We start from the raw sequence: 12,687 nt of genomic DNA, 5'->3' as shown, positions 1-12,687 counted from the left end.
AGAGAGAGAGAGAGAGAGAGAGAGAGAGAGAGAGAGAGTTTAATTAGATTCAAAGTTGACTTTTGCTTTTGTTGGCTTTCCATTACAAATTAAATTCTTTTGATTTNGCAGGCATGCACCTAAATGGGTTAACCCCCCCCCCCCCTCTCTCCCTCAATAGCCTTGTTCTCAAAAGGCAATACGAAATCCATACTTGGGCATACACCATTTGGGGCTGTCCTCTCAAAGCAATTAATTTCACCAAATGAAATTACTTGCGTTGAGGGAGTAGTTTTCCCTTCTGTGGTTGGAATCCTGCGGCAATACTAAATGCGGCAAACTCGTTATTTTACTTCACTAATTTTGCTCTAATATTTTGTTTAAGCATTTTTATTTCAAAGCAAAACCTCTAAATCATTTATCTTGTTCGTTGCAGAAGAAACAGTGAATGCATTTTTTTTTACGTTGTCTATTTTATGCCTGTCTGCCAAAACTTGTTAATAATAACTATACCTGCTGTGAGCTACTAAATGGACTTTGGCAGACATGGCAAAGATTGTGCATAAGCCGGGCCAAGGTGTGCTTCAATTGAGCCGGTCCCAACTCCTCACCTAGAAACTACCCGGGCCTAGTACAGCAGGAGCTTGCATAATACCCCAAGCCAGGCCCACCCCCTTACACACCTCATGAAGACCTTTTAACGTTTAAAGTTTAAATGTGATTGCAAAGACAAAAGTAGGGCAGTAAGCAACAATCACCGACAGGATCCATGTGTGAAGGACTGTCGGCAATGGTCAAGTTTGGATGTTCTTACTTACAAAACTTGTTTACATTGACATACTGAAGACTGCCAACGAACAACCATGGCCTCAGCTATATTTGTCAGTTGATTTAATTTAATTTCGTACAGCCATGGATCCCACTAACTTCATGATTTACAGCTGAGAGAGGACATGCACATATGGGGTCTACATGTGAAACATGAATATAATCAACGGATGATAATAGTTACCATGACTTGCACATGGCCAAATGCCCAGATGCAACAATTTGACATGATTGTCATACTAGACTAAGGATAGCAAGTATAGTCAGTGTTTTTTCAATGCATTTTAGTGCTCCTAGTACAAATTAAAATAGCATCAGAATTGGTAGCAATCTAGATCTGTATGTCATAATTTTTGGCCTTTGCTTAAAAGATATTGGTGGAAACAACATAAAGACATGTACAACAACTCATACCACCCATGTTTCAAGTCTAGCCTAACTAAAAAGACAAATAAACACTAACAATATATATAGACCAATTGCAGAATTGTGAAATGAGGACCACCAATTGCACAAGTAGAGGCGCACACACAAAGAAATATACCCCCCTTTACAAGAAATAATTCACACTTCTGATCATAAACAAATAAACCTGCTAGAATAGTTTCAATGCCAGCTCCATTCTTTTATAAAAATAAAAAGCTATTAACAAATTTTAAAGTAGATTAGAGTAAGTTCCTTATCATGTCCAACACCCAAGTACACTGGGGAATGAAGTTATTGCCTTTGAATCAACCTGAATTCATAAATTAAAATAACTAATATCAGGTCACCAATACCTCATAGCAGATCACCATCTTTACACCTCAGCTAATGTTACATTATATACAAAACCCAAGAGAAGCCTCCATTTATCGTACTCCTACCAGTTCTACAACAAGGAAATGCACGAAATTGTACAGAAGAATTCTACCTTTGGGGCAGAATATACGGTGCTGCAAAACCGAGCACAGTTAAAATAAAGCAGGAACTAGACTGCTGAACTGAATCAAAATACCTAAAATAGCAAAGAACCAAATTTAGGGGTAGAATTCGGCAACTGCTTCTCCCCAACCAAATTCACGGGTTGCTAGATGTTAATACACGGTGTGTTGGCCGTGCCAATCCATTCACTGCTTCATTTATTCTACTGAAGACTACTTTTAGCGGGATACAGGATACAACGGTACCTTTGGGCTTATCTACCACTGGTTTCCGCTCATCTTCGGACTGCTTGTGACCAGTCAATGATGACAATTTCCGAATCTTTTTGGACAATAACCCAGATTTCTTTACTTTTGATGATTTGGTTGGTGAAAAACGTTGTTGCAATGCAACATGCTTGGTATGAACTCTTCCAGTTACCAAATTTGGCTTAACAGTAGCACGCATTTCACCAACTTCCAGATTGCACTGCATGCTGCTCAACAGACCCACACAATGGCCATCATCCAAAACCTCAACTGTGAGAGGGTGACCAACAATGGCTTTACCATTCAACTTACTCATGAGAGAAACCAGTGGGACATGCTGAGGACGATAGCTGTTGGCTTTCACCTCAAGCTTGACATCATATAATGAAGCATCCGTGCAAATATTTCTGACAGGATAATCTGGTATCTGATATCTGGAGTGAACTGTAAAGCGGGACTGACGAAATGGAAGTGACCTTTGAGGTGTCACGGAGCCATCAGGTGATAGCTTCCCCTCAGTGACTGTCCCTCTCATATGAGAATCCCTTGGAGAAATATGCTTGTTCCAGTCCCGGAACCCATCAACCTGGCCTTCAGCAACCGGTTTGCACTTTGCTCGTAAGGTACAATTATACGAAGCAGGGGACCCACCAATGCCATTGCAATCAACTTTCTGATCTGAACCCTCAGAGTGCTCTATACCATCATCCATGTCCACATATTTTCTGGAATCCTGTTTTCTATTTTTACTTAAATGTCTTGAATTCCTCTTTCCTTTTAACTGCCACTTTGAAGTATCTTTCTCTATAGTAACATCAACATTGGCTAAACTGGTAGAACCAGGTTCATTAAGTCCCTCATTTCTCAAAGATGCAGCTTCAGCTCGACTACTTTGACTGGATTGCCTTCCCAATGCACCAACATGAGACCTTCCTGAGGAACAAGACACAGGTATAGGAGAAAAACCTGGCAGAATAGATTACATTATCAGCACAAGGAAAATTTTATAAACTTTTCATTAATTCACATCAGCTGAATGAACAAACAAAATACAAGATTATATAAACAGCAGTCTGCAGGAAAGTGACTCGTAAGAAATTCTGAGGTAACTTTTTCCAATGAAAGTAAAACTTGAAAATTAAGGTTTAAATAAAATCACATTTATATTATAGCTCCAATCATATAAAACTCATTACTGGATAACATACATCCATAAAGAAAACTAAGGTGCAAATAAACTGTAACCTCAAAAAAGAAATTGAGGGGCTATATGTTAAAGAGTCCAATTCAAGTTCACTTGCACAGATGCAGGTATGGCAAGTATAAAAAGCATCCAGCCATCCACATAGCCCAATCAGATGTATCAGGAGCTTTGTGGCTAGAAAGAGAAGTCCTGCTCTGTCAAAAACCATAACTTCACTTTTAGGAGCAACATCACTAATCTCTCTACCAATGCCATTTAAATTGCACTCTATTTTGTGACCACTAGGGCTACTAAAAAATTTTCCAATAAAAACATCATCTAAGCTTTCTCACATTCTTCTCTTCATCATTAATCTTTCAGTTTTCTGTGGCAAATCCCTTCGGTTTTCCCTTAGTCCGGCAGGTGTGATTCTGTAGTTCTTCTGGTCTTCCTTCCTGTCAGCTGGAAATCTCTCAACACCATAACCCTACTCTCAATAGAAGCTTTCCCCCTCAAACAGTGTGAAAAGGTGCTAATTAGAAATGAGGGAACTATAGAGGACTTTATGGGGGCAAGAGTCAAAATCAACCTTGTTAGCGGGCCCTTCTTTCTAACAAAAGTCTCATTCTTTATCTCAACTCTATAAATTTAAAAACAGAGGGGACTAATGAACAAGACATCTACAGCTACCAACCCTCTAGAACTTTTGGAGAGGGGGGACTCACAGAAGAAAAATTTTGTGTTACATTGTCACCCAATTCTTCCTCCACAAGACCAACACACCCCCCCCCAACCCCCCCAAAAAAGGAAAAAAAAATATATGCATTTTTTTTTTAACAAGTAAACTCGTGCATATATAGATGTGCACAAGAACTAAAACATGTCATTTCTCAAACACAAGTGCCTATGCAGTTCCCAGTTCAAGCTTGGGTTACGTCAGCAAGCAAACTCAAAACTTAAGAAAAAGGCATGTGCGTGCAATGACAAGATAAGCTCATCACAGAAATTGTGTTTTCTTATCAGCCTAAAAGTAAAACAAAAAAGGGATGTAGACAACCAAACCATATGTATAAATGTGTTATCCTTTGTGAACCTAAAAGTAATGAGCTTGATTTGTCTCATTTTTGGCTAAAAAAGACCCAAATCCAGGCATAAGTCCAGATTATTTGGTTGGTGAACAAATGTGCACATCCATCTAGATGAATTATTCCTATCTTTTTCTTTACAACTTGTTTGGGGGTGGAGAAAGGAATGGGTGGAATACATTTTTTAAGGTATGTTCTATACATTGCCCTCTTGGGAAGTTTTGTGACAAGGACTGGAGTGCCAGGAGGGGATGCCCATATCATTTCATTCTCCCATATGCATTTCCTCCAAAAAGTGAACAAATCAACCCATTCCGCTTATTAATTGAGGACAAATTGCATTCTTATTCCCATTTCCTTAAAACACAGATAAAAAATAATAGGAATAATAGTAAAGGTCTACTTTTATTTTCTTTCTCCTCATTCTTTTATAAACTCCTAACTCCATTCGAGTGCGAAAGGGAAAAAGAAAACAAAAAACCCTATTCCTTTAGGAAAATTATTAGGTACTCCCGGAGTATAGTGACACAAAGCTCCTTCCTCTCACATTCATGGTAGGCCCCACTATGAATTCAATTACTGGAATCCACTATAAAAGTGAGAGGGAGCACCATGTCGCCATACTGTGGGATTACCTAATAATTGCTCTTCCCTTTCATTTCCATTCCTTTATAATTTATCTCTTCCATTCCATTAGAGTCCTTTATGAACCCCCAAATGTATTGTTAGTGGATTTTTTGAATAGCTTAAAATTCAAATGTGCTTTTGTTTTCCTCTTTTTTTTCCTTGCTTTGGAGTTTGCCTCACATGCATCAAAGTTTTTTTTTTAAAGAGAGAGAAGAAAGAAAAAAATGTGACCCAAACAGGAGCTATAAGCATGCCATTTCTTTCATTCAGTGTCCCTAGCATAAGCAATCTAAGCAGTATAATCTTAAAACAATAACAAATATGAATACAGACACAAAACTTATGTAGTCCTAAAGAATTTGGATGTATATATGCAGTATAACTTCCTAACAGAATAAGTTCTATTGTGCTAGAAATGAGTAAATTTATCACCATTTCAAATGAAATTTGCATAAGAAAGAAAATGGCCAAAGAAAAGGCTGCTATGTACACTCAATGTTAATAAATTCTCACATTTTAACTCAAGCATACCTGCAGCGTGCTTTTCCTCCTCAAGGACCCCAACAAATGGCACATCAAATAACCTGTCAGAAGAATCATTCTCAGCTAACCCATTTATGCTAGAAATTTCATTCTCCTTTATCTTGTAATTGATATGGGAAGCATCACAAGCCTGTTCAGAAGCCTTTAAAGGGGCTCCATTCTCACATGAAACTACAGTGCTGTCCGAATTATTGTTAATAATCATAGATTTCTTTGACTCATTAGATTCTAATCCTGAAACCCTGCCATCAGATATACCCTGACGAGGTGAACCACTTGAACTGGGAAGTTGATCGCAAATAACTGGAACAGACACCATGGCTGTACTCTCCAAAACCTTTGTCAATGGTCGGCGACGGTTTTTCTTTTTCAAGAATTCATGAACATTCGCCACTTGAGATCTCTTTCTTTTGAGTGATGACGAATAACCTTTGCTACCATTGACAGGACTTCCATTAGATATGCAATTCCCAATGCTAGAATCACAGAGTGGAGCATTATCTTGTTGAACCGTATCAGGCACCCCCCCAGCCTTCCTTTTCGACACTACACCCATGCCAAGGTCCTCAAGTCCTCTCATACGCTTAACTCCTTCTGTTCCGTCATCCTCCGAGTCATTTGGGGTTTTTCTTCTTCTTCCCTGGACAGATTGCACCTTAGCAGAACTATTATGATTTGGCTCTTCAAAAGATATCCCAGATTGAGATAATTCTGGTGCTGAATTTGAGTTGTCTTCAGAACCACTCACATTGTCACCCACGTCCCCATTTTCTTCAACAGAGTGGGACATATTAGGTGACTCTTTAGCTGAGCTACCATGGTCACCACCCGAATTCTCTCTTCTAAAGAAGTCCAAACGATCCTTGCCAAGGCGGGCACTCTCAATCTCAAGGGCATGGAGAATGGCATCTTCCCTTCGAGCATATTTAACGGCTTTTTTATTGGAATTAGCTGCAGAAGCCTTTGCTTTTTCAATACATTCTTCATACTCCCCACAACGAAATGCCTTCACCCTCTTCGATTTTTCAAGATTATACCAATCCCTGTACCAATAAACAAATGAGAATTTTGTCAAAAATTAACGCCATATAGATAAAGCAATAGAAAGCTAAACACCACACACCACACACCATACACATGGATGATTCAAAGACTGAAAAAAGAATTAAGTACAAAATACTTGGGAGAAAATTACATGTTAACTTATTAAAATAATAAAAGCAAAACCTAGAATATATCAGCACCCTTATTGTGATCCTCATAAGGGAACCAAGAAAAGTCTGAAGTTAGGTTCTAATGAAAACACTTTTTTTTTTCATTGCAAAAGAATCTACGAGTAACTACATCCCAAACCAACAGCCACAAACACCTATAAAGGTTTATATTTCTCCTAGTAAAGTGGATCTAAACATTCTTTGCAGTCTAACTAATTGCATACATACAAAAGCACAAGTCATACATATAGCAGGCCTCAGGCCTCAAGCTTAAGCCTCATAAATGCATTAATCCAATATTTGCCTCATAGGCTTAACCCCCTCACATTGCCTAAACTAGCTCACACCAAGAAAGCAAACAATGAGTCATCAATGCGCTACTTGTAGAACGTTGGCATAAAAGATTTATCCAAAGAAACAATGTCAATAAAATAGAACGTCCTCAATACAAATTAAGAACAATATTAGTATATTACCTTCTTTTTTTCATTTCTTTTTTACTTTTTTGATGCTATTAACCTAAAACTCAAAATAAACAGTAGGAAAGGTTCTCCTACTCCACCAAATTAGATACCTAAAACTTTGACAAAGCAAGTAAAGCCTTCAGCCTGAGTTAAATTCTTTGCAACAAAATTTCAGAAGAGACAATCACTTGACAAAAGACTATGATGATGATCAGTGAAAAAGTCACAGAGCTTCAAGACCAAAAAAGTTTACTTCAAAAGTACTAAAAATGACTTCAACTGGAAATATTGCTCTCCTCCACTATTAGTGTATTGCTAATGTTAATGGAAACACCTGATCTTCTATACAATTAAAGTAACTTCATACTGACTGATATTCAAGAACCAGGTTGAAAGCTTTTCTTTTTAATGAGAAGTTCAAAGGGACACTTGAAACATCAGATCATTCACCTTAAAATTTATAGATTTCTCCACTCTCCCACCCTTAGTTGAACAGAACAAGCCCTCAAGATGAAACTCAATAAATATCATTACATAAGAAGATGGGATCGGGAAGAAGAGATCAATTCTTCAATAAAGCAGACGAGGTACAAAGGCTTCCTATAAACCATATATGGGGTGAAATGGGAAAATATGTGCTTCCTACCGCCCACTTTTATCCATGCCAAGATTCAACAAACTCAAAGAATACACAGTGTACAAATAAATAAGCATTATAAACAAAATCTTAGCACGTATAACAGCTTTGGAAAATGTATTCATGACATGCAAAAACAATTCAAAAGAAAAATCCAATAAAACAATATAGCTTCTATCTATTCAAAAGATAAAGAATGCAACCATAACAATGTCTATACAAAGGTGGATTTTTAGGGTCTCAAAATATTGATAGTAAAAACTCACTTAGCTTCTATCTATTGGTATTAGAAAAAGTCGAAAACAACCTGAGTACCTAACCACCACTACTCAGTACTCCCAAATCCCTCACTTTTATCTCTCTCAACCTAACCAAAAACAGAGAAAAAGCAATAGCACAACCACATGGCCACCATGGCTTGTTAGTCTTCACCCAACCCAAATCACCCCACCCACAGGCCACAACCATCACACGACACCCATTCCAAAGGAACTGCCACCAACCAAACTATCTCACTTGGTGACATCTAGCTGAAACCACCTTCACCCAATCAAAACAAAACAGCCCCAAACACACCATCCCTAGCCACCAATCTACAAGTTGAGGTCCTAATTGAGAGTAAGTTTTTAAAATTTTCAACCAAAAAAAAAATATATATTTAAATCTGGACTGGTCCAAAATTTATGCACCTTCCAAGATATCAAAAAATGTACATTTCAAGGGGGTTATCCTTCAGGCTTGGTGACCAGTATTATAAATTTGGTGTACACCACCAAGCAAGTCTTCTTTTTTCCCTTCTTCTTTCTTAAGCTCATGGGAGGAGGGAGGGGGGGTTTTTACTTATGTAGTATTGAGTTTCAAAGTCTTTCCTATTAACCCCCAATGGCAAGAGAAACGTCATGCTTCTGAAAACTAGGAACAATACAAAAATCTAAGAAGATTGCATCCTCAACCCTATCAGACAAACAAAATTTTCATAAAAATGCCTCCCCAATCACATTGCCTTTATATCAAGCACCAAAACCACAAAACACAAAAAACACTATTAACAATACCCCCAACATTGACATCAACCACAAGTACAACCCAATTATCATCAATGCTCAAACAAAACACTTTTTAACCAACAAAACTCTCAAACTCTCAATCATACAACAAACAAACCAACCCCAGGTGGAAAAATTAAGCTCAAATGATCCTTGAAACACTCAAAAAGAAAAACAACAAACAAGCCAGGACCTTTTACTTCCTATCTTAGAGTACCAACAAAACCATAACCAAAAGCTCAAATCTAAAAACCACACAAACAAAGAGAAACACCAAGGCAAATGCAAATTTATCAAAAACCCAATTGAGAACCAAGGCTAACAAGTATAGAAAGTAAGTAAAACACACTCACACGCTTGCGTCCTCGCGGCCCAACAGCTTAACAGGAGTCCCCGATCTTGGTGAAACCAAAGAGCCTTCAGACAACTCGTCGATTCCCATTATCCGACCCGGCCACCACGACCCGTTTCGGCGTCGGACCCAAACCAAACCGCCCACCGACGCATCGATGGCGTTGGATTTAGCCTCTCCAGAAGTACTTCCCATCTCACAAAAAAAAACACCAACAACAACAATAACCAAAACAAAAAAAAATACAGAACCAACAAAAAGGAAGAAACTTTGATCTCAAAACTCAATCTTGGCCGTCCATCTTCAAGTCCAAGAAAATAGTTATAGTCCAAATCCTCGGTTTCATGAAAAACCAGTGCTCCTCATACCTAAAAAACCAAAAATAAACAAAACCCAGATAAAATAAATATCAGAAAACATGTAATATTGCATGCAACACAAATCCCAGAAAGCCAAACACAAAATAAACTCGAAAAAAAAAAGTACCCAACATATGAAAATAGAAAAACTCACTGAGAAATAGAGAGAAGTAGAGGGGCTTAGATTGAAGGGTTTAAGGAGAAAAATGGATCTGATTGGAAGTAGAGGAAGAACTAAAAACGCGTACGGACATAGCTTCAAAATGAGAAGATCTTTTTTTTTTCCAGTTATTTTAGAAAAACTTTCATGTTTTTAAGGTTATTTGTTGTGTTTGGTTTGTGTCTGATCTTTTGTTTTTAGACTAAGTTGGATTTTTGTTTCTGAGATTTTTGAAGCACTCATCTGCTGTTTACAGTGCGGACAGAGAGAGAGAGAGTGAGTGAGTTCTGGGTGTTTGGATCAACGTACCTTTTGGTATCTTTTTGCCCGGAGTGAGAGAGAGAGAGTGATAATAGAAAAAGGAAAATGGGTGTGAGATATATACAGTTTTATGTATACGGTTTGTTAAGTACTAATGTGATGAGATTATCAAAACAAAAGATCTTAATGTGATGTAAGCAAAAATAAGGAATAAAAAAAAATAAAAAATAAAAAGTTTGTCCCAAACTGAGTTTGAAGGAATCTCTACCCTATAGTACCAAGCAATCCAGAACCCTAGCAATTCATAAAGGATAACAGCCTGGGTCGAATGTCAAAGTTGTATTAAACACATCACGATGATAAATCTACTTTTAGTCACGTGTTATCATTGCAACAGATAAAATAATCTATATTTATATGTATTATTCATGTTCAAAAAAATTACACAATTCTCTTCTAAAAAAAACACTAGTTACATGATTCATTAAATAGGTAATAACTCATTATGTGTTGGGTTTTAGTTAGTTAACCTGGTAAAGTCTAAAAAACAATAATCATGAAATAGATATTATAAGTTTGAAACATTGTTTTATATATATACTTGTTGAGCTAATAGGACCCATAACTTAGAACTCTTTCTAATCAATATTACATCTGTTAATCAAGATTATTAGAACTAATCCAAGGTAGAACCTCTAATTGATTTGATTCTTTAGATAGATATATAGATTCTCATATTGAAAGTAATCATAAATTATAGGCCTCTACCTTTGACACATATGGTAAGGCTCCATTGTTGTACCAAACAAAATAAAAGAATAAAATTGGTAAGTGACTAGTATAATATATAATTTCATGGTAGAATATATAATTTCATACATAGACACAATTATAATAAATGTTTATTAATAATAATTATTATAATTATTAAATTTCATATTTAAATATAAACTAAAAATAAATAAAATATTAAACTTTTTCATGCACATAATATATATATATATATATTGAAGTGACTAGTATAATATAATTGAATGCAGTGCCATTATCTTGTTTTTCTTATTAATAAAATAAAGCGATTGTGTGGGGTGTAATTAATGACACCTTAAGTAAAAACCAAGGTAAAAAGTAAAAACTTTACATTGTTTCTCTAAAAAAGGGTAGAATTTTAAAGATGAAAGAAAGAGGAGGGGGGGGGGGGGGGGGTTTGGTGGACTCATGCAAGTTAAGGTCACTGTGTATTTAGATTTTAGATTGATGACATTCAAAAAAAATAAATACAACTTTTAGTTCGCATCATGGTCAATCAAATATGTGTATTTTATATCTTCTTAATATATGTGTGTGTGTTGGTTGTATAGCATTTGTACATGCGTACATTTAAAACAAATTTGTTTATCCTATAAAATAAAAATACTATAAAAAAATACATTTTTATATGATTAAACCTCTAAAACACTCTCAGCAAAAAAAATAACTAAATAAATAAACCTCTAAAACACATATTCAAATTTTCTCATATTATACTTGTGCAAAAAGATTTCAACTTTACTTGGCTCAAATCCTTTTAAACATCAATTTGTTCATATTTCGATTATAATCTTGAATTTTTGTTATCTATGAATATTTTTCTATAATTTGGATGATTTTATCTTGTTGCCATATAATATATATGTATGTATATTAGATTTTTTTTAAACTATAATAAAATTAATATGTGTGTATATATCTTTAATCTTCTTCTTTTTTTGGCTGAGTAGGTGAATGAAGGAAATATATGAAAAATAATATATTTCATTAACTTTGTGGGTGTCAAAATCTCAAAGACAAACAAATATTTAATATATGGTCTAAGCAAACAACTTGCACAACTAATTTATCATTAGAACGAGGCAGAAATTTTACAATGGGAAGCTCAAACAATTGATTAAGCTAGAAGGAATAAAGATGAGATGTTTTATTATATACAAATTGTTTTCCCAAGGAGCAGGGAGTGAACAAGAAAAGGAAAATACAACATGACTCTCTACTCTCCTCTATTCTAGAGTTTCTTCTTTGTATTTCTTGATCCCCTTTCTGTTACAACCTCATCTTCTTTTATAGGCCTTTTTCCATCCCTTATCTCTCCAGCTGGCCTGCTCCCAGCCACATTTTTTTGGGATACTTGTCCCATCTTCCATTGGTTCCCCCCCCCCCCCTCCCCCCTCTTTTCATCATGAAACATGACTTTAGGGGTGGGGTGTCTGTACTGTTCAAATTGTCATATATGTATTTAATGTAAAAGAGATTAGGTAAAGAACCTCTCATTAATGCGAAGGTGACGATCTCTGTGATCTTTATCCCTTCAAAGGGTTTCTTGAGGCATATCTAGTAAGAGTGGCATCTTGGCTAAAAAGGGGGATTGGTTCCTCGGGATCCTTCCTTTGTCCACTATAGGGTCACCCGTGTTTATGACTGTTGGGTTATAATGAATTGACTCTTTGCAAATTAATTAATTATCTAAGTTAATTAATTAGGTTCAATTACATGCAATGGCGTGGTAGCACAAACAAATCACCCATTAAACTAAATACAGTGGAAATTAAATTGACATAGTGATTTGTTTACGAATGGAGAAAACCTCTAAGGCAAAAACTCTTATTGAGTGATTTTCAGGGCACTACTCCCAATAATCCACTATTACCAATCATAAACGGTTACAAGTATAAAGAATCTTATCAAATCCTTTGGTCTATTCCGAAATACCAACCTACAGTTAAACTCTTACCCCAAACCTA

At 36.2% G+C, this 12,687-nt stretch overlaps 1 protein-coding gene across 2 annotated transcripts; it reads right to left on the bottom strand.

Moving 5' to 3' along the window:
• Positions 1-1,524: 1,524 nt before the first annotated feature.
• On the bottom strand, positions 1,525-10,074 carry LOC112018020 (uncharacterized protein At1g51745). Of its 2 annotated transcripts, none has more exons than XM_024050529.2 (4): positions 9,959-10,074; positions 9,132-9,498; positions 5,406-6,460; positions 1,525-2,945 (listed from the first exon to the last, which is right to left on the bottom strand). In XM_024050529.2, the coding sequence occupies exons 2-4, from the start codon at positions 9,323-9,325 to the stop codon at positions 1,867-1,869; spliced, it is 2,328 nt and encodes a 775-aa protein (XP_023906297.2). In that variant the 5' UTR covers positions 9,326-9,498; positions 9,959-10,074; the 3' UTR covers positions 1,525-1,866. The 2 variants fall into 2 exon arrangements, with proteins under 2 accessions (XP_023906297.2, XP_023906295.2); XM_024050527.2 differs by having other exon boundaries at positions 9,644-10,003.
• Between the last annotated feature and the right edge of the window lie 2,613 nt (positions 10,075-12,687).

This window comes from Quercus suber, unplaced genomic scaffold, assembly GCF_002906115.3.
Source record: "Quercus suber isolate HL8 unplaced genomic scaffold, Cork oak 2.0 scaffold_187, whole genome shotgun sequence".
Lineage (NCBI taxonomy): Eukaryota > Viridiplantae > Streptophyta > Magnoliopsida > Fagales > Fagaceae > Quercus > Quercus suber.
Note: the sequence above shows the minus strand (reverse complement) of the source record. Positions and strands in the feature narration are given on the sequence as shown.